General features: G+C 41.2%; 1 protein-coding gene across 1 annotated transcript in view; it reads right to left on the minus strand.

The window, feature by feature from the left end:
* Positions 1-81: 81 nt before the first annotated feature.
* Positions 82-21,005, minus strand: part of LOC311501921 (cytoplasmic phosphatidylinositol transfer protein 1-like) — a 66,911-nt gene continuing 45,987 nt past the window's right edge. The window contains exons 2-8 of the mRNA XM_084563987.1: positions 18,159-18,307; positions 14,418-14,517; positions 10,426-10,497; positions 7,174-7,269; positions 6,418-6,573; positions 5,349-5,412; positions 82-3,831 (exon numbers count right to left, since the gene is read on the minus strand). Coding sequence (XP_084420113.1) covers positions 3,476-3,831; positions 5,349-5,412; positions 6,418-6,573; positions 7,174-7,269; positions 10,426-10,497; positions 14,418-14,517; positions 18,159-18,307 — 993 coding nt within the window. The 3' untranslated portion in view covers positions 82-3,475. The remainder of the gene's footprint in view (positions 3,832-5,348; positions 5,413-6,417; positions 6,574-7,173; positions 7,270-10,425; positions 10,498-14,417; positions 14,518-18,158; positions 18,308-21,005) is intronic.

Genomic DNA, 21,005 nt, shown 5'->3' on the forward strand with positions numbered 1-21,005 from the left:
CCTTTTGAACAAATTCAAATTAATTCTAGCAATAAGCTCAACAGATATATCAATGTAAAGATATAAATTTTTTGTGTATACAGCAGTGAAATACTGTTGTTTTGCAAGCTGTGTAGCATGGTTTTCATGGGTGAAACAGATGGTGAACAGAATAAATAGTAACACGATTGCAATAGCTAATAAAGTTTATTTGTCTATTTCAGAAAAAAGTTAAACAATAATTACAACAAAGAACCAAATAAACTTCAAAGGGCAGTAAAAATATACGAAATACAATAATACCGCACTTCCAGGGCCTGTTACACAAAGCAGGATTAATGAGGAAAGTTGAATAAGCCAGAAACACACCGTTACTCAGTGGCGTGTTCGAGCCAGCTCTGAAACTCTGGTTTGTGAGACAGGGCCCAGTTATCAGAAGACAGCACGACAGCCCGGCCGATCGAGAGGAGGAGTGAAATGCTTGGTCCTTTAATCAAAAGAAATAATGACAAAGTAATTTTGAATTTTTTTTTTCTTCCAAAAATACAGCAATCACAAAATCAAAAGTACAGCATGTTTACTACATTAAAAGAAACTGGAAAAGCCAACCACCTCTCAGTTAACATCATACGTCATAAACGTCAAAGCAGCCACACTACTAAAAAAAAGAAAGCTTCATTTTGTTTTAAAAAATCATTTTGACCTGCAGGGTCATCAAAAGCAACCGGGGAGTCAAAAGTGCACCACTACAATGAGGCGTCTTTACACTTGATTGAGAAGAGTAAACTTAACTGAACTCAGTATGCTCAACAGATGACAACTTCATAGGTACAGACACATATTAAGCCTACTCCTAGATTAAAACAGACCTTTAATTCATGTCTGTGGAAAAATGTCATCCCTATCACACAAACATAAAAGAAAATCCTTCTCTGTCCATTTTAAATCTTCAAGCACATTCATGTTACATCAGTAATGCAACTTGGAGCAATGTAGGAAATCTACTATATTAATCTTTAACAACAGTATTTACAATACCTAATGTGTTACTCTTTTAAACAGAGCAGAGCTTAATGTTACACAGTTGGATATTTTGCATTATTTTAATAGCCCGCGGTAGATCAAACATGTCCCTGGATCTCTGTGTTCCTGACAAGAGAGGTGGTTAACACCAGAGTTGTAAGTACGTATAATCCATACATAATAGATCAATACAGAGGGCCAAAAACTGGTATTTAGCATTTTTATCCTCAAAAGGCAAAGACAAAAGCTACAGTTACAGATAAATAGCTACAGTTGGTTTAGTTTCTTTTAACAAAAGCAAGTGAGAAACTGTACAAATTATTAACAATATTGTATGGCAAGACCACTGCGGGACCTTCTCTTTGACCTCTTCAAAGTTACTATGCTGTATCATAGGACTTTGGTCCAACAAACCCAACAAGACGGTATTGTAACACATTCCTTCATAGTCAAATAAGGTGTCAAAGACTGGAAAGTGCAAAATGCATTTGCGCTGTAAAGTCAGTTAATTTTATGAAGAGGGGAAAAACAAACAAATTAAAAAAAAACACTAATTTCCTAAAAGATAATGAGAAGTTAGCCCTGTTACTCGATAGTCTGATGTCATACTTTGATATGATTGATCTGAATATGTTCAGCCACTGTATGTGGGATTGTGTCTTAATTCTACAGGCAAAGAAAATGCAATGAAAACATGTGTTTCTGTAGCTGAAAAATCAGAGATTTTGGTTTACACACATGTAGGTGATGATATAATTGTTGCATGCAGAGGCACTGAGTTCAAAGAGTTTATAGGCCTACAGTATATTCTCTGAACATGCTAACGTTTCACTCAAAATCTGCATTTCGTATTATACAAAATTTAGTATAGACTTCCAAGGTAAGCATTCTTTTTTCATACAGTTGCATCACCAATACTGTACCAATCCATCCATTTACAGTATATCCATATATACTTCGTATAATGTGTATATGTCGGGAACATTCCATGCAGCATATTCGAACAAAAAAAACACTCTTTGAATAATATCATTTGCATTGAAAATGGGGTTTCCATCAAAGAATAACCTGCTGTCTTAGTTTATTGGTTGCTGCTTTAGGGGGGTTGTATGGCAGCCAGTAATACCAGCACAACACAAATGATAGGTCACTGCACTGGGTGCTCCTGTTTTACTCTGACTAACCCTGGCTCTATACTACCATCCAGTGCGGCCAAAGCCTTCTGAAGATTCTGTTCACCCAACAAAGCATATACTCAAGTGCCCTCCTCATGTCAGACACTGAGTTTTCAATACCTCCACTGTGCACAATGATTAGTCAGTGATTTCAAAACTCCCCAGTATGGCCTTGTTCCTACATGCGACATAAGAGTGGTGTGCTGATTTGATCAAAGTCGTTTATGTCACATGAGATGTCCAGCATTAGTGTCAGGCAACTTTTGACATTTGTTGTACTGACCTCTCCGTCAACTTCAGCAAGATGTACGCAGAAGCAAACTTCAGCTAATATGAGTATCATTTAAAAGTCGCGTTAATACCAGCTCTATCAACAGCTTGATTTAAAACTTTCTGGCTAATATGCAAATGCTCCAAGGTTTCTCATCTGTAAACATTTCCAGGGTTAAGCAGACTAATATAGTACATACAATAATTACTGTATTATAATATCTGTGGAGGTATAAAATGCAGTGTTTGGCAATAAGTAGACAGAGAATGGAACATCCCTGCCTTTGGAGTGCGTGCCAGGTAGAGTCGGGGAGACCTGAGGTGTATTCTCTCTATGATTGTACTGATCTTGCATCTCTTATAGAACTGGAGTTGGTAATAGAAAGGATGGTCTGTGTGTCACGGCTCAAGAAACAACTAGGTGGATCGATAATGAAGATAGCTGGGTGGCTTTCCAATGTGTGTTATTCAAATATATCATGTCTACTGTGCCGCTCTAGTTTGTGTCATTGATTCCTAATTACAATGCAAACCGCCATTTTGAACACTGAAAATGGACAGTATTTTTGTCAGTCATTGATTTGCGGACATTGTTAAAAGTAATAAACACCAGTAGCTCTGTGGTGTTAAGGCAACTGTTTCAATGTTCAATAGTTCATAGCCAGCTTGTTTGTTTGAAGAGTACATGACTAAGAAAATAATGAGAATAATGTATTGATGTAATATAGAACTGGCACTCAGCAAAAATAATTACTAATGATCTTTGTTTTGCTTAAACATCATGGGCTGTAGCTAGAGCAAATGTTAGTCATAGGAAGAGGTGTCCAAATGAGCCTATAACAGCCTGGGTGGTATGAATGACACTGATGGCGACTCTCCAGGAACATGACAAATCATTGGATATGGCTAAAAAAGTGAATGTCTGGGCACTGGTGTTTGGAGGGTAGGCTTGTCTCATTGGGCTCATAAGACATTTGGCTGGGAAAATAAGTAAAACAGGGAGTGGGGGAAGACATGCCAAGGCCCCTCTACTCGTCGTCCATTTCAGCAAGGTCGGAGTTGGAGGGTGGCGCGGATGACTGAAGGTGATTTGAAATGGGCGATGGGCTCAAGGTAGACCCTTGAGGGACGCCGCTTGGGGCAGGGTCGGGAAGGGTCAGGGTTTCAGGAGCAGATTTTTTCCGGGGTCGGTCCTTGGGGACAGAGAGGGACTCTGGGGCTTCAGTGCACATTGGAGTGGAGGGGGCGCTGGCGGGGCCAGTGAGAGCACAGGAGGACAGGGGTGTCTCGCTGATGGAGATCGACGGGGGAAATATCCCAATCTTCTGGTTGGTGGCCTCCTGAATGGCACGCTCAAACTCTCTCACCTCATCCATTGTCATGTCTGGATAGGAAAGAGATTGATTAAGACCAACAAGAGGAAATATTAGTGAAGTGGATAAGAGCTTATCCTCTGAAGACAATTTCAGACAATATGTTGATCAGTTAAAAGTCACAGGTATATCCTTTTCAAATACATACAACAGAATTATCATTTTCTTTTTATTTCTCAACCGTTCATGTGTGCATAGTTTGGCTCAATGTAGGACAAGATGAGTGGTATGAGGACAGTTCAATGGATAGTTACCAACCGTTCAATTATGAGACAAAAGCGGGGCAATGGAGTAAAGAAACAATGAAAAAGACATACGCTTGCTTTATCATGGATCTCAATGTCATCCAGAGAAGATGGTTTTGTTGTGGAATGCTCTTGCTGCTCATGGCAAACTTTAATGTTGGTTTTCTCATGCATTTGTTTCTCGTAATCCCGCACGTCATCCCAAGTCATATCTGGAAAAAGGGGGGGAGGGGTGGAACGAGGGTCGAAACGTTGGTAACTCCTCTACAATGGCAGTCCATTTGTGAAACAGGTCAGCGAGGAGAGGGTTAGGTGAAAACGTGAGCTTTTTTTAAGTTAAAGCCTTAGTGGTTAAAGTGGTAGCTTCCCAGGACCCAGAGAGTTTACAGGGGACAGCAAGACAAATCCAAGCCACACCAGGAAGAAAGGATCAGGCCAAGAGTGTTTCAAGATTAAAGAAAAGCATGAAGAGGTTGCATCAGCAGAGGTTCAGTTATTCCACAGGCAAAAAAAATCATTCCCAGTGAGAAAAGATTAGGAGTATTTAAAAAACACATCCAGGTTGCAGGGAGTTGTGGTGTAAAGGTTAGTTGGGATGGAGAGGAGAGGAATATGTTTTATGGCAAAGATAATGGCCTTATTATCTCGAGGCCCTACAGCTATGGAAAAAGCTCAACAGCCTAGAGTGAGTACATGCGTTGCAGCCACTTATGAGCGCAAACAAGGCTGGCTCTTGTGCTGCCAGACACTCAGAGAAACAGACAGAGGGCACGTTCATGTTTCTGTGCATGCATTCACCGATGCACATTTCCAGCTCATGTGGCTGCAGAGAGTTAGTTTGTAAAGTCTATAAACAAAGTCCCACATTTTCAAATACAGTTAATAGCAGTTTTTCCAGTAATTTTCTACTATTGAATCTACTCTTTATTTAAATTAATTTTGACACATAAACTTATACCTATGGATTTCTCTAACATGAAACATGAAAGAATGTGGACTGTGCAGTGTTGAACTGCACCATACTCTGGTGATTTCTGGAAAGTGTTTACAGTGTTCGTAATTAATGAGTTAGTGGTGAGAGGAGGATCCATGCTCTAGGAGAATGAACAGGACCTAGCAGTGACCAGGTTAGACGAAGGTCGAACGATTGTTCATGCACGCTGAGAAATAAATAGCAATCAGAGTACAGTACAATTTTAACATTTTAAAGAATAATCAGTAACAGTAAGAAAAGCAAATGCTTTAATGACTGAAGTGACTTTATAATTTGCTTTCACACTTACCTATCCATTCATCCACCCAGGCAAATGCTTGTCTGTGACCCAGCAGCAACACATCCCGAACCACCTACGACACAAAGCAATGATGGTCAAATTATTTCTCATCCATCTATTGCTGAATGCAATAATATAATATATATAATACATACAATTTTAATATTTATTTTATACAAGTATGATAATTTTCATCATTTTTAAGTGGCATTCCATCTAAGATTTATAAAAACGTAAATAATCTAACCGAACGGCAACTCAGAAATGAGCAATATTGAACACGTACACGATCAGTCATAACATTATGACCACCTTCCTAACATTGTGTAGGTCTCCCTTGTGCCTCCAAAACAGTTGTGATTCATCAGAGAATGGACATACAGAACAGTGGAATGTCATACGATGGTCAACCTTATTCACTTCTCCAGTCAGTGGTCATAATGTTGTGGTTGATCTGTGTGTATATATTGGTGTTCTTTACAACAAATGTGAAAAACATTTTGTATCTATTGTCTACATTACATGTTTGTGTGTTCAGCTGTGTGTTTACATGGACTTGAATATCCCAAGATTAACTAGGTTTTTGAAGCATCCCATTTTAGTGTTTGCGCAAGTAAACGTTGGATCCTGAATAAGACATTATCTTGTTTTGAGGAATCTGGTCATGCAAGCCAGAGTACTCTGAAAGAACCGGGGTAGTGTTTTTGTACAGTTGTAGCTTTCAGTAATGAAAGAATTAAATAAACTTGTCAGCTTCAGTGTTAGAAAAGCATCAAAATAGAGTCCTATTCAAAGATGCAGTAATCAGGTTAAAGGACAGAACATGATGGTGTTGACATCGCCTTCCCTTCTGCAACAGATTCAAAGCTTTCTCAGGGTGGCACATCAAACCCAGGTAAGTTGCTTGGTTAACATTAGCATGAACATATCATATCACATATATTTTTCATTCATTCATTGCTGGCTTGTGTTGTCACCAGTCCATTTCTCTGGATTTCTCAGTGTTCTGTGTAACCACCATACCCTGAATACAATCAAAACTGGGGTAAGCCACCCTGGAGTCCATCCGTGCTCTCACCTTGTGCACAAACTGCTCCACTCGTGTCTGCAGGCCCCACACCTCAAACTTGACTGTGACCAGTTTGTATGAGCACATGATGGGATCCTGCGTGTCCCTCCAGCCTTCCTGAAGGATCCCTCGCGACGTCTTCTCTGACTTGAAATATCGCAAGTCCTGCAATGGCGGGGGAGAGAGCACGCACACAGACGCTTAATATTACAATATTGAACCCAAATCTTCAGGCAATGTTGCTTCTGCACCCCAGAAGAGGAGATGGACTAAAGGGAGAGTCTAAAATTGGGATGCACGATTAAATGACAGCATTAAATACAACCTGCATTACCCTCAGAGGTCCTTAGAAAGTCCAGGCTCATTAGAGCTAAGGCAAGCTATCATTAAACATCTATGAAGATGATTTAAAGCCCTTTTCCAGGACAGAGCCTGTCAAGCGAGAGAGTCTTCACATTAATGCATATGCAAAAGGGGAGAAAGTAGAAAGTGCAGCTGCAAGACAAATTAGCCTTATTTTACATGAGAAAATTCTTCAGCAGATAAAAATAATCGGATATAAGGTTAAACAATTTAGACTTAGAGAAAACCACCTAAGGAAGAACAGGAGAGAAACTGAAATCCTACCATGTCATCTAAATCACGTTGTTATACTACTATTTCCAGCTTCAAGTACTACACTCACACCTCTCCAGTGGTGTTGACTGTCAGCAGCCGTGAGCATCTACACTACACACACACACACACACACCTACACAAGCTCACCTCAGACTCTTTGTAGTAGCGCTCGGGGATCTCATCGTAGGCGATGTCGACGAAGCACACCTCCCTCTCCTGGTCCTTCAGCTCGGTGTCGAAGATCTGGAAAAAAACAGAGCACATCGGTTTGCCAGTGCTGGCTGCAGCCTCTGCGTGCCAGTCAGAGTAACCTCCACACATACATGCTGTACACAGACTGGTTGGAACGTACTCAAACTGTTACTAATGCTTGAGTGTTTATGTTGCCACTCTGTTCCCACGCTACTAGAGGCACATGTTGTGACCGTCCTCACAGCCATTAGGGGTTGCTCTTAGCCCATGCCTTCAGCCTGGTGCTGCGCGCTCACTGCAGTTCTTGTGTCACATATTGATAAGCACGCTGATTGTTCCATTTCTTATTTTATTTATTGTCATTTCTCACACTGTTGATTAACATGGACCCACCTACTGCAGCAAGGAAAACCATTTCATATTGAAATGCTTACTTTTAAATGAATGCATGTGCTGTATCTGCATGTCCCCGTATCAGCCACCCACAGTCAGAGGATAGAGACCACAGGCTTCATTAAGAGATTCACTTTGGTTTAACAGCATAAACAAGCCGGCTGACGGAAGATTAAATCGTGCGAAACAAATGTTAATGTCGCGATTTACTTTACTGCGTTATGGACTGAAATACTCTGGTTATTGCATTCTGAAGATGTTCTGCAGAGGAGGCGAGGAGGCGAGGCAGAAGGATCGACAGAGAGGAAAATAGTCAACAGAAAAAGAGGAAAACGTCTGCAGCGAGTGTGGGTCTGCAATGTGAAGCGCACTAATGCCCTGCGAGAAGGCTGTTCATTTTTATGTGCTACGGAGTTTCATGCAAATGAGTGGTTTTAAGAAAGCAGTGTATGCCCAGTAGCTCTTTTTTTCAGAAAGCTAGAGAACATGCTAATAGATATACGACATTAATGTCTTTTTAGGCATTCAATTATCATTCTTTTGTTTTATCCGTTTGTGTCTAGGTGAGTGAACGAATTTCCAAAGAATTATTTTATAAGGATGGGCAGAATGAGGGAGAAGAATACAAATGAACATAAAACACTTGAATGAAGAATGCCACTGTCACATTTAATATACTCAAGTCTTCAGTCAGGAAGACTATCTCTCTGCTCATTTACAGCACTTTCCCGCTATCATCTCTCTTCAAGCAATCAAAATTTGACACTTACTTAGACTCTGACCAATCAACCTGTAATCTCTCAAATGTAAAAGCCTTCTCTCTCTGCTGTCATTTCAGTTTCACTGTGTTTTACCTTCCGCCATGACGTCAAGACCCCCCTACTTTCACCTTCACATTAATCTTAGCTCTGCTCTTCTTCTCCCAACATGAGGACATGCAGTCTTTCTGCTAATATTGTACCTTTTTCTGCTCCTTCTCCAAGTGTGTGTGCATTTCACCAGCAGGTTCTGCTAGTTGACGTTGTGCTTGTGTCTGTGAGACCAGAAGGCCGTTTAAAAAACAGTTAATGGGGTAAAAAGTTTCCAAAAACAGAGCGTGCCAATAGAAAAGAAGAAAATAGAAACAGATGTGCTTCGTCATTCTGAATGCTGCGCAGTTTATGGGTCCCTGGGGAGATTACAAGAGCAACAGGAGCCTGAGCATGAACCCGGTCATACGCGTGTGTGTATGTCTTTAGATACGTCATGTACTGTTACCACACCCTCCATTCAAATAGTGCATGATGTTCACTCACACACCCACTCATTTCCTGTCCACACAGCCATGATTTTGCTCCTGCATTTTCCTTCTTTCCTTCCTTCCTTCCTTCTTTATGTCATCCCTCTTTTTTAAGAGCTTACACACAGCGTGAAGACAAGCTGGGTGGACAGATGAACGTTGTGTCGGAAGAAAGGACGACACAACCTGACACTTGTTCAGAGAGCGTTTTGCTGTATTAAATCTTCAAGAAAAAACAACAGACAGCTGCAGTCTTGTTATTTCACAGCATGATTTGCGACAAACGTATCTGTCTTCTGCTCATATACTGCTTATACACTGTCATAAAACATGCAAAGCCTCTTGTTTATTTGCCCTAAAGATGTTACACAAAGTAGTGCAGATCTATCATTGAGTCGCAGACTGAGACTGTCAGCTCATATCCATAGGCATCGAAACAGAATTACACCAAGGCACACATATTTAAGCGTGATTGTGATTTCTCTTAGTTTGTATTTATGATGTGCATTTATTGAAGGCAATTTGGGTTGTAAAATTTTTATCCAAGCGGTGTTTGATTTATAACCTTGTCTTGTCAAACCAAACAAGCATCGATCTAAAACGTCACTCCGCGGTTAATGCAGACTGACGGTCTGTCGGTTTCCGTCTCCCTGCTCTCGTGACAACATGAAAACTACTCAAGACACACCAACTCGAGGCACCAACTCCCAGTGTGCGCTTCGCCGAACAAACGCCACTTTGATGCGAAACATGAAGACAGTAAAATTAATCTGATGCCCACCCACCGTCATTAACTGTATTTCAAGCTATTTGTCTGTTGCACACCACTCCGTCGTTCCTCTTCATCACTGTCCAAACCCTGGCAGCCTTTCATTTGATGACTAATGCCCCAGTAAAATGGAGCATGGAGAGTGAGCAGTCCGGCAGCCCAAATGAAATTAGCTGTCCAACAAGTGGAGCACTTTTTGGCAGACTCTCCAGGCTCATGTATTATTGGCATTACGATACGGTATGATGTGATTGCAACATTTGCCAAAGCGGCCTGGAAGACTTTCCCTCATGCAGCTCTTCTTCTTTTCTACCATATGCATGCTTAATGTGCTATTTTGTTTTGAATTGGCTTGCTTTGCTTTACATATTTCTGTAATGAGAAAGTGAAGAGATTTGTGTGGGAGGTAGAGGCCGACTGGTTAACTCGCCGGGCCTATGGGCTGAGTTTATGTTAAAAGAGGAACAAGAAATAAAAACAGCAATGTATTTAAAGCAGTTATCAGACTGGTGTGGCAGGAATAGAGTTGATGAGGGAGCGGTATGGTTTACCAGAGTTTGCTGATGCCTTGGACTTCATCAGGTTATTAATGGAACACGTTACCCACAATAACTGAACACAGCAAGTTCATTTTACTCAGAGAGCCCCGAAATCACAGATTTGCCTCAGAGCAGTCTGCAATCTGTGACACTATGTGACCCTCCAACCATCTGGGAGCTTTGAATGGCACCATTCAAAGCTCCTTTCACACACACAGTGGACTCACGTTGTCATTGCATCCTTTGTTGTCTTCATATTTTGTCTCTATGTGGATGGAGAACTTGGGCAGGAATGAGCACTGTGGATGAAACCAGAAAAAGATATTAAACCACTAAAAAAAAAAAACACTGAACGCAACCGATGTGCTGAACAGATTTGTGTATTATTTTAAAACACTTAAACAGGGAACACAGAAACCGTGAACAGTCTATTACGGAGAAAGTTAACACTGCTTCACTTCTTGGAATAATCTAGATAGGGTTACATGTTTGGAGTTTATTTGTACTCAGACATCTGTTTGAAAGTAGCCAGTCCTACATGCTTTGTTATAACAGCTTTCAAAGTGACTGTCAATGCTGCTTTTGGAACTTCCTGCCTCTATTTGTGTGTTTTATCTTTTTACCCCAGCTGAGACAGTGCACTTTTCAGTTTCTATCTCCTTGTCAAGAGCGACAAAAGCAAAGACAACTTCTAAGACTCATGTGAGACATTTGCGTAAAGACTCATCTTGTATGGGGGTATTTACACTGACTCATACGTGAACAAAACATTTTCCCCACACACAAGCATTCTGTTGCTGTCACAACATTGTCCTCTTTCCCTTCTTCTCCCAGCGCCTTAAAGCAGTGTGACTCATGCCGTCATCATTTCTCACTTTGCACAACAGAAACCCTATAGCTAAGCCTAATGACATGGATGCGTGTCCTAAATGGCGTCGGCTTGTTCTGCCAAAGCTTCATATGTTTCAAAGGTTAATCACAGGTCACGTCTGCTTATTTGCAAAGCAAATAATGTTTACTGGTGGCTAAGTTAAGTTGTCTGGATCATGGCAGGAACAGAAGATGCAAGTTTCTAGCAGATCTCATTTCTTTGTGGAGTTATTCACTTAACTGCCAGATGCCGGGGCTACACTTTACGCAGCAGAAGACTCCGTAATTGACTTCTGTAAACAGACGTTACATTTTCTAGAAGAGGGCACCACGGATACTCCAATATGTAAATGTTTGCAATTTTTGACATGATGCAAGCTGTCGGGCCCTTCAAACATGTACATAAACACATAGTAATTAAAAATAGTGGAAGAGTGACTGCAGGAGTGGTTTCGGAAGCAGCAAATGTTTAGTGTGCTTGTGTTTAAATTGAAGAGGGCAGACGAGCTTCTCAGTCACCTGGACTCTGTGTAACTCAACTCGCCAGATGGTTTATAACATGGAAAATCATTCTTGGACAATGTTTGGAAAAGTGTCAGCCTGTCACAGGCTGGCCTTGGCCATGCTTAACTCTGACCCTGTATTTTTGGCAATGGCTGTTTTACTTTGCAAGTTGCTTAACTCTCTTCCTGTCCCCTTGTAGTTGCCTGCCCTGATTGTTTGCTCCTCCCTGATACATCTCACCTGTGCCTAACTGGCCCCCTCGTATTTAGCCAGCCTCCCCCCTATGTCAGTTCTTCTTAGTTCTTTGTGCTGTAAACATAGCCTGTTCCTAGTGTGTTTAGTGCTTTAGATTTGCTCCTTGTGGTTTCTGGACTTTGTCTTTTCCAGTATTTTTAACTAAAGACCTTCCATCCACCACCTGTGTCTTGGGTTGTGCGTTTGAGTCCTCCTCAACCAGTTCTTTATCTCACAGTCAATGTAGTTAGCTCATTTAGTGGGATGTCCTGATGCCACTTTTCGTCAGAGCAAGAACATTTGGGCACCCGCTGATATTGACGGTGCGTTCACACTGCGCGTGACAAAAGCTACAACATTGTAAGCGACACTGTCACCAACTAGCCATTGGACAGCTATTCAATTGGTCTGTGACGTCATGAATGATGGGGTTTCGAACAGGCAATAATTTGAATTATTGTGTGAATTATTGTCTGTCTCTCTGTGTTAGCCCTGTGATAGACTGCAGACCTGTCCAGGGTGTACCCCGCCTCTCGCCCAACGACAGCTGGGAGGGTCGCTTCATATCGCTTCCATTGAAAATGTAGCTTGTGAATGTAGCATGAGTGCCGACACAAGGCATATATTTGGACAGAGTATCCCAGACCCTGCTTCCAATCAATGATGCTACTGAAACAGATCGGTCTGGGGTATTTTATATTTGTATACTTGTTGAGCTGCATCTCAATCCTTTAAAAGGCTAAGGAAGAATGTTTAAAGTGTAAAATTATTGTACATACACCTGGCACCACATTGGAACCAATTAGTCAAAAGACCCTCAGCTAAGCTGCCTGCCACCACCTAAATTCTTCTTTTTTAGGGTGTTAACTGGCAATTGGTAACTCAGCTAGAATTATACAGCACATTGATGCTACTGCTGCCTCCTTAATGGTGTTATGTACTGGTTATGTATTGTTCCCTTAGATTATATGAGTATAGTGTCTTGCCATAAAGTGCACTTAAGTGCAGTTGTATTGGGTATTGTGGTTTTATGAATACAAGCACAGGAGAGCAGTATATTGATATCGTTTGTAGTTGCCATGACGGAAGATGAGTTTTGACAGCTTTGTAGGGAAAATATGCACATAAATGTCACACACTATGGTAGACACATTATCATAATAAACTGTTTTCATATCTAAAGTATGTAGCTCCTCAAAGAACGCTAAATGGTGGAAGCACTGTTAGGCCACAAGGGAATAGCTCGAAGCCTGGTAAGATGGATCCCATGTAATCTTGTGATTTTTAAGAGAATTTGGTTGCTGCAAAATGTTGCACACTGTATGGCTGAAGATCAGTCATAATGATAATTGACACCTGGGGCTTCTTTTATTAAAAAAAAAAAATATTGTGTGAAATAAGCATTGAGGATACTTACAGTATATTCTTCAGACCATGACGTGGAGGGGCAGACGTGAAGTCAGAGCAGAGAAAGAACACAACAGACACACAGTTAATTATACAGCCTTCAAAGAATTTCCACTGTACTGATACTTCCAAAGAACACATAAAAACATAACTGTCACATATCTAATACACCTTATCATCCCCTCCTAGGTGACCTTCTTCTCTACCAATTTGCTCTCATCAAAAACAAATTCCCTTTTATCTGTGTTCCTCGTCCTGTGACACTTCTCGTTAATGATCAGAACCACTAAAGCTTCACAGGAATATGTCCTGGGAACCGCGGCTCTGATCATTGCACTCCTGATGACTGGATGCTTGTACAGCGCCGCCAATTCAAACAGCGCAGCTTATCCCCCAGTCAGCGTGGGTAAAAACCATTTGCATCACGGCAAAGCTGCCAACATGTAAATACGTGGCAGCTTTAACATGTTTCCATGTCAATAACATGTTCGTGCTTTCTCGCATCGGGTCTTGCTGGCAAACTGAAAGAGTGACAAGCGGCAGTGGTGTGACGGACAGTGTGATCAGTGTGTCATCGTCACGTCTGAGTTATCATTCAATGTTGTGTGTCGGCATTAAGGGCCCTTGTGAATCCATAGGCCACGGTCCCACCTAGTTTTTTGCTCTTTTTAACAAGAAATCTTGTCCCATGTAAACTCTGAATGTGGAATACCCCTCCATCCCCTTTTATTTACAGAAAACATTTTTCTTAAGATGCTATAAAACTCTCGTTACCTCATTACCATCCAGCTCATGATCCATGGGATCTATACTCTTAAATCTTCAAATGGCTAATCGTCCGTGGCTTTCAGAAATTACAACTGAAGCCTGAGCATCTTTATTTAGCCAGCCTCCCTTTTCTCTGTGCCTCTTGAAAACTCACTACTGTCTTTTCACACCACTCCACTTCACTAAAAACATTCAGATAAGTGTTTATACCAAGTGCTGAGTGATGAGTAAACTGTGGATAAAAAAAAAAAAACAATTGTAAGCGGATCTTTTTTTTTTTAAATAAGCACATTAAGTGCAGTGATAAGCTATTCACATTCACTGTTTCACCTGACACGTACCGTATTAGAGTGTTACAGAAGGGACCTTGATACAGCAGCTAACTGGATTTGATACGATCCGAGTGGTGACCAAGAGGCAAACACATTTACACTACAGTATACTCACCTGTAATGGTGTAAGGGTAGTAGTTCCAGGCTTTCTCTGTCACGTAGAAGATTTTAGGAACCACTGCTCGAGCCCAGCTGGGCAACTTACTGCAGAGAGACATGGAGACAAACAGAGACAGAGGAGGAGAGAGACTGTGAGCTTGCGCCAGAGAAGGGGGAGGGGCAGGGGTGAAATGACTTCTTTATCGCAGCAATCAACAAAAACTTGTTCCACATATAAAAGGAAAATGTGCTCTCAGTTGAAAACATTGTCGAAAATGGTAAGCTTTGACTCACGGAAGAGACCAGAAAGACATTTTCTACATATGAGGTAGCATCCAAAGGTGCCTACAGGTTTAACGGCACCTCTGGAACCGCAAATCCGAAAACTAACACAAGGACACAAACGTAAGTGTCCACAAATATAGTCTTTGTGTTACTCTGATCTTTTTGGCAAGTTTTGTCAGAGAGGAACGTCCTGTTCACATTTGCACAGTTACACACACTCATACCTGGAAGCTGCCCAGGACAATCGCTGTTTTTCTTCTGGATACTGATCAGCTCCACTGGAGCAGCTGATAGTAAAGGAATTTATGGACCCCAAAGGCACCTCAGTGGAGGCAGTGAGGGAGAAAGGGCTGCTCTTTAATTGTCCTATAATATCTAAATATCGTTAACGCTGCATGAAAGAAACAAAACTCCAAACTATTCTTTTAGGGTGTCTTAAGGTCCTAGCCTTAAAAGGTTTCCTGAGCCTGTTAGCCTCTCCTGCCACCCTGCACATCTTTGTATTATTCATCATGTGTTCATTGTTCATAGATTTTCAATATTATTTCATTTTTTTTCTCCGATTCTGAACTTGGGTCAGAATATAATCACGACTGCACTGAGAACTTATTTATGAGATGTGTCAAACATGTCAGGTTTCCATGTAGCCTGCCATCATCTCCAACTTCTTCACAGAAAGCAGTTTCTTGAGGAGGACATAAATGGCGCACTGTGATTGCTGTGAATAAAATCAGCCTTCGACAGACATGTTGGCAGTCTCTCACTCTCTCTCTCTCTCTCTCTCTCTCTCGCTCTCTCCATTTCCCCCAACAAAAGAGACTGACACTCCTCCTACTCCTCCATCTGTCGATTTCTCCCATTCCCTCCTTGGTCTTTTAAATATCTTTGCCAATATCTGCCGCGAAAGAGCCTACTTTGACAAGTGTGGAAGCGTGATGGGTGGCTGCTTTCATGCCAAAGCTGGTGTTTGTATTTAGAAGAGAAAAAATGTTGTTATCCAAGGAAAGGCAACACTTTATTCAATCAAACACTCAACCATCCCCTCTCTGCTCTTAATGGAGGATATTGACAGAACAAACATGGGAAACAATGTTCAGGTTAGATAAGATCAGGCCAGAGAGTTGGGGGTTTGGGGTGGGGGGGCTAATGAGCTGGTTGAAATGTGACAGAACAAGTCCAGACTGACTTCCCTGCTGGTGAATCAAAGCTAAACGTTTAGTCACTGAGGAGCAGATGGATGGCCAATAGAAAGCCAAAGTTATATATTAGATTATATTTTCCCTAATGTGATTCCACAAAAAATAATTGAAGTTACAATACTGTGCCTCATCAACCAGAACCAACTTGACTGATTTTTGGCTGCAGATGTTGGCTTTACTCTGCTTCTCTTCTCAGTCTCAATCATCCTTTCAGCATTCAGAGCCGAGTGCTTTTGGCTTATGGCACAGATGTCTCTATCGGGAGAGACATGTAGCTTTTGCATTCTGGCAGACATGGAAGCAGACTAATGTACAGTGTGTCATGAGAGTGTTTTTTATACATTTATACATTTTTATCTTAACAAAATGTCAGCCATTCTGGAAAGGTCAACGCTTTTCATTCTCCATCAAGACCTGGGAATGTGAATGGACTTAAAAGCTGTGAGTTGGTGGTTTCCTTCTTTCTTGCCTGACCTCCACTAAAATCCCCTCCACATACACATACAGTATATAAACTATAATGACAGCTCTGGTAAGCTGTGAACATAAATGCACTGGCCTGGAGCAAGTAAATGATCTTCTTTAGATACTGGCTGCATTTCAGAAAAACAACACATAAACACGGCGGTTGCTATTGCTTTGGCATGTCTAGGTCACCATGCATGGATATGATTTAGTTTAGGAAGTATAAAGCAAGCGTTGAGTTTGTGTGCAAAGACAATAGTTGGAGCCTTATTTGTTACAAAACCAGGTTTATTCTTGACTATTCATCCTATGATCTCCAAATTGTCCAAAGCCTCAACAATGAAGTCTAAATGATTAGTAGGGACAAACATATCTTGAATTAGTTTAATACTGAGCTATACATGGCAACAGTATAACTGGCAACCATGAAATGGCTGGAATGTATCAACAACAGCCTTTGTCCAGAGTGCACTGTGGTCTCAGTCAAGGAGAAGTCAAGGGGAGTAGTTGCAGTAAGACAGCGGTGGAAATATGACTGAGTCGGAGAGAGAGACGTCTCAGAGGAGAATGGAGCAGCATTACCAAGCTGAACTACAGACAGAAAGTGTAGCTTGCTGTTATCATGGAACTTGGAGAAAAAACACCAATGGTTATGTTTGCACATTACCAAATTGTGGCAACAAAATGTAACAACCCAAAGCTTTCACAGGCTATCTTTTGGAGCAACTAATGTTGTGGCCAGCTGTGCTACAAATGGATGAAGACGGTCCTGTCCATACCATAGACTGTAGAAAGATGGACGACTGAACAGCTCCTCAAAAGTGAAGCCAAAGCAAGTAGAGCTCCCCCTGGTGACTGGCTGCCGTATAGGTCATAAGCTCCACCCCCTCCATGTTAGTGGATGGCACTTGGGCCAAACTAAAACACTAAAATACACGTCTAACACATTTTTTTCAAGGATGGTTAGGTAGTTAATATAATACTGATGCAAATTCAGGTGCCCCTTTTTTGGGTGGTGTTATTGGCTTATTTTATTAACCTGGCATCACCACACATGAAAGCATACCAGGATAACAACAAAAACAGTTACTTAATCAGCTAGCATTATGTAAAAAAGTAAGTGGTAAAAATTGTCAGGCCCCTTTTGATTACATTGCAGACATTTCATGTTTCAATACTGGATCAGTTTCACATTTAAAGATTTGCTCAGAAAACTCAGAGAGGTGCAACAATAATGCCCAGTTTTGAAAATACCAGAATTATACTTTCATAAAATAATCCATTTATATTCTTATTTTTCTATTCAAGCTGAAACAGGACAGAAATTTCAACTTGCCTCTGTGTGCTGCCCTTTGCTTTCTTCCTCTCCTCTGCAGAGCGGAGCTGTGCTGACTCAACATAATTAGTTCCCCGGCATCGCGAACGCTGACACAGGTATTTGTGATCAGACAAATGGCCTACAGCATCTCTGCCTCCTTTCCCTTTTCTCCCTCTCTTTTCCTTGGTTTGTCTCTGTCCCCTGCACTGTCATTATTTTTCTTTCACTTTCTTTTCTTGCACACATTTTCTATTCTTACAACTGTCCTCTCTGTTTGATTCATGCTCAAGTCTGTTGCAAAAAACAGTCTGTGTGCAGATCAAGGTCCATAAAGAGGCTAATGGAATGCGCCAGTGTAGGGTGATGTACAGTCCGGCTGTGATAAACCACCTTATCAAAAGACTGAATGAAATCCAAGCTACACCCCATGAGCTGATCACACGTCAGCCTGTAAACTAGCAGGGACATGCTCCACTGACCTGTTGAGGTATACTCGTTTCTCTGTGAACTGTCCTTGGCCGTGCGCCGGGTCTTCATATGGTTCGTTCTGGACAACCTCCACCCCTTCCCCTCGGTCACTCTGCTCATGGCTGTGTTTGCTGATCATGTACAGCTGCCCAATCCGGTACTGAAGGGAAAAAACACACATACAAGAAGATAAGCAAAAACACAGGAAACCTGAGACATCCGCACCTAGCAGGCATGGAGCATTTTACACTCAAAGTGAAATACTCATAGATCAGGTCGAGTGTCAAACTGAGAAACTTATCTCATCATGAGGGCCATTCAGGAGCTGTTCTGAAGCTTTTTCTTCACAACATCCAAACAATGAGTTACTAATGTTCCTGGAGACTTGACCTGTCTACAAGATAGTCTTTATTTGACGGGGTCAAGAATGGCCGTTTAAATTTGAATGAACATTTCCTTTTTTAAGTGTTCACAGACACTGCATACAATTTCACACTGCACTCGCACCTACTTGCAGCCAAATGGTGACAGAATCTGGAGGCAAAATAACTATAAACCCTTTACAAAGGAAAGAAATTCAGTTCTTTTCTTTTCATCTCACCTGCACAAAATCTGACACATGAGCTGAAGCAATGTCTCCAGATAAATAACAATCAAATTTCCTCTTTTGCGTGTTCAATAAAGGGTCAGACCTGCAGTTTGATTTTGGCAAAACTACAGTGTTTATCTGGGTTTCTCTTGGAAGCAGACTAATGTGTAACATATCACCCTTTCATTTTCTGGCACTCACTGTCAATAGGTGTGTGTGTGTGTGTGTGAGACACAGTATGTTATATGAGTGGTATTTATGCATTTCTATTTATTTTAGTTTTTTTAAAGTCAGTAAATCTGGAATGATCAACGCTTTTTTGCTTTGCAGTTTGTTTTCGGCAACACTACTTCTGGTTTAATGAACGTGCATTTGCAAAATATGCAGCGGATGATTAAATACTGTGGCCATGCATTAACAGCTCTTTCAGTCTCTTTCAGTTCTCATCATTTAGTCAATGCACTACACATTAACAGATTAAAGACAGCTCCTCTGCTTGCTTTTGATCTGTAATCTTCATTCTCTAAATCCAAAGCTTCTGTTTGGTAAAAAAAATAAATTAAAAAAATCAGAAAGGAGAAGGAAACATATGGACATGACTGAATTCAAAGAGGGTTTAAAAAAGGATCTTGCGTATTGAGAGCCTGAGAAGCATCAAAGGAGGCCAACTTAAAGAGCTTTAATGAGAGGGAGGGGTACACTCAGCGTACTACGACTCAGTGAGTATGAGAGAGATGAGGTGTAAACAGAACAAAAGAGATGGTTTGATCATGACAGCTTCTAATCTTTCTTATCTGTGAACAAGTGAAGCTGCTCTCTGCTTCCTGCTCAGGCATCATACGCTTCCGTTTGGGCCCTCATCTTCCACACATGAGCTTCAGTTTAAAAATCAGAGAGAGCTGGGCCTTGGTAATGAGAGGGAGTTAAGTCAACCACATTCCTCTGGATCCCTCACCGCCTCTCTCTCCCTGACCTTTACCTGTCTGAGCCGTGAAATGCCGTCAGGGGAAAACGTGAGGCGGTCTCTGCATGATTTCGGCACCTAGCTGCAGTTGTGAATCTCCAAGGAATACGCCTATTTGCAGGCATGAGATAAAGCAAATGAAACAATTACAGTATGTAAAACTCCCAAAGCCATTAATCCAAGTAGTGGAGGGATGCAAAACAAGGCAGTCCAGGTATGGGGGATTTGCATAGTTAGAGCTTCAGTGCTTGCATGTCAATGTTTGACGCCTCATGCAGTTCAATACAATAAAAAAGAAGCTTATTTCCTGTCCTGCATACTCGGTCTAACACAGCAAATATGCACATTTACCTCAGAGTGGATGGGGTCAAATGTGCTGAAACTATTACATGACATAAACACAATATACTTAATATGTATAAATATGCATAATATGTTTGCCTAATTGCTAAAATGTTTGACACACTATATGCTGATTTGAGTCTAATAAGCCCTCTGCTGAATTGTGTTGACTGTTATGCTCAGTAGAGCTTTCGGTGGCGAATTCTGCCTCAGGGACAAGAGTGTAATCATCTGAAAAACAGACAGCCCCAAGAGGCTATGACACAGATGACACGGGGGATGAAGTGGTATAGCTTCTGATTAAATGTAGGTCAGTTTTGCATTTCACACACTTCATGCACCTTACTTTTTTCCTATTGACGTGTTGTCACTTTAATAAGAGTACGAAGGAAAGATACAGAAGGTCTTTCCTTCCTGCTGCTGTTAGGCTCCATGGCGAGCACTCCTAATATGTGCAATATGTCTATTATCTGTTCTATCTCTGTCATTTCTGTATGCTGTTGCAAACTGCAATTTCCCCATTGTGGGACTATTAAAGGTTTTCTTATTATTATTATTATTATTACATATATATATATATATGTACTCTTTTATCACAAAAGAGTACATAAAAGTCATCTATGCAGTTCTCTTGTATATTGAAATCAATAAGCAATAAATGTTGCATGAAATACCACCAGTAACTTGACTGGTTCCTCAGCGCACAATCCTCGGGTATATCACCAGATGTTTTCCTCATCATACATAGAATGTATGCATCTGAGGTCACAGACTTAGATGCAGCACCTTGCCTGCGTGGTCTCTGTGGTGGGCTAGGTTCAGTGAGACACTGTGAAGGGACAGTTGCACAATGACTCACTTCCTCTGCATGTGATCGCTCCAAGGCCCCCCACTCTCTTGGCAGCGCTATGTGTACGGTGGTAAAATTATTTTGTGAACACGACATTCCACGGACACAGCAAT

Source organism: Chelon labrosus (genome assembly GCF_963514085.1).
Source record: "Chelon labrosus genome assembly, chromosome: 2".
Taxonomy (NCBI): Eukaryota; Metazoa; Chordata; class Actinopteri; order Mugiliformes; family Mugilidae; genus Chelon; species Chelon labrosus.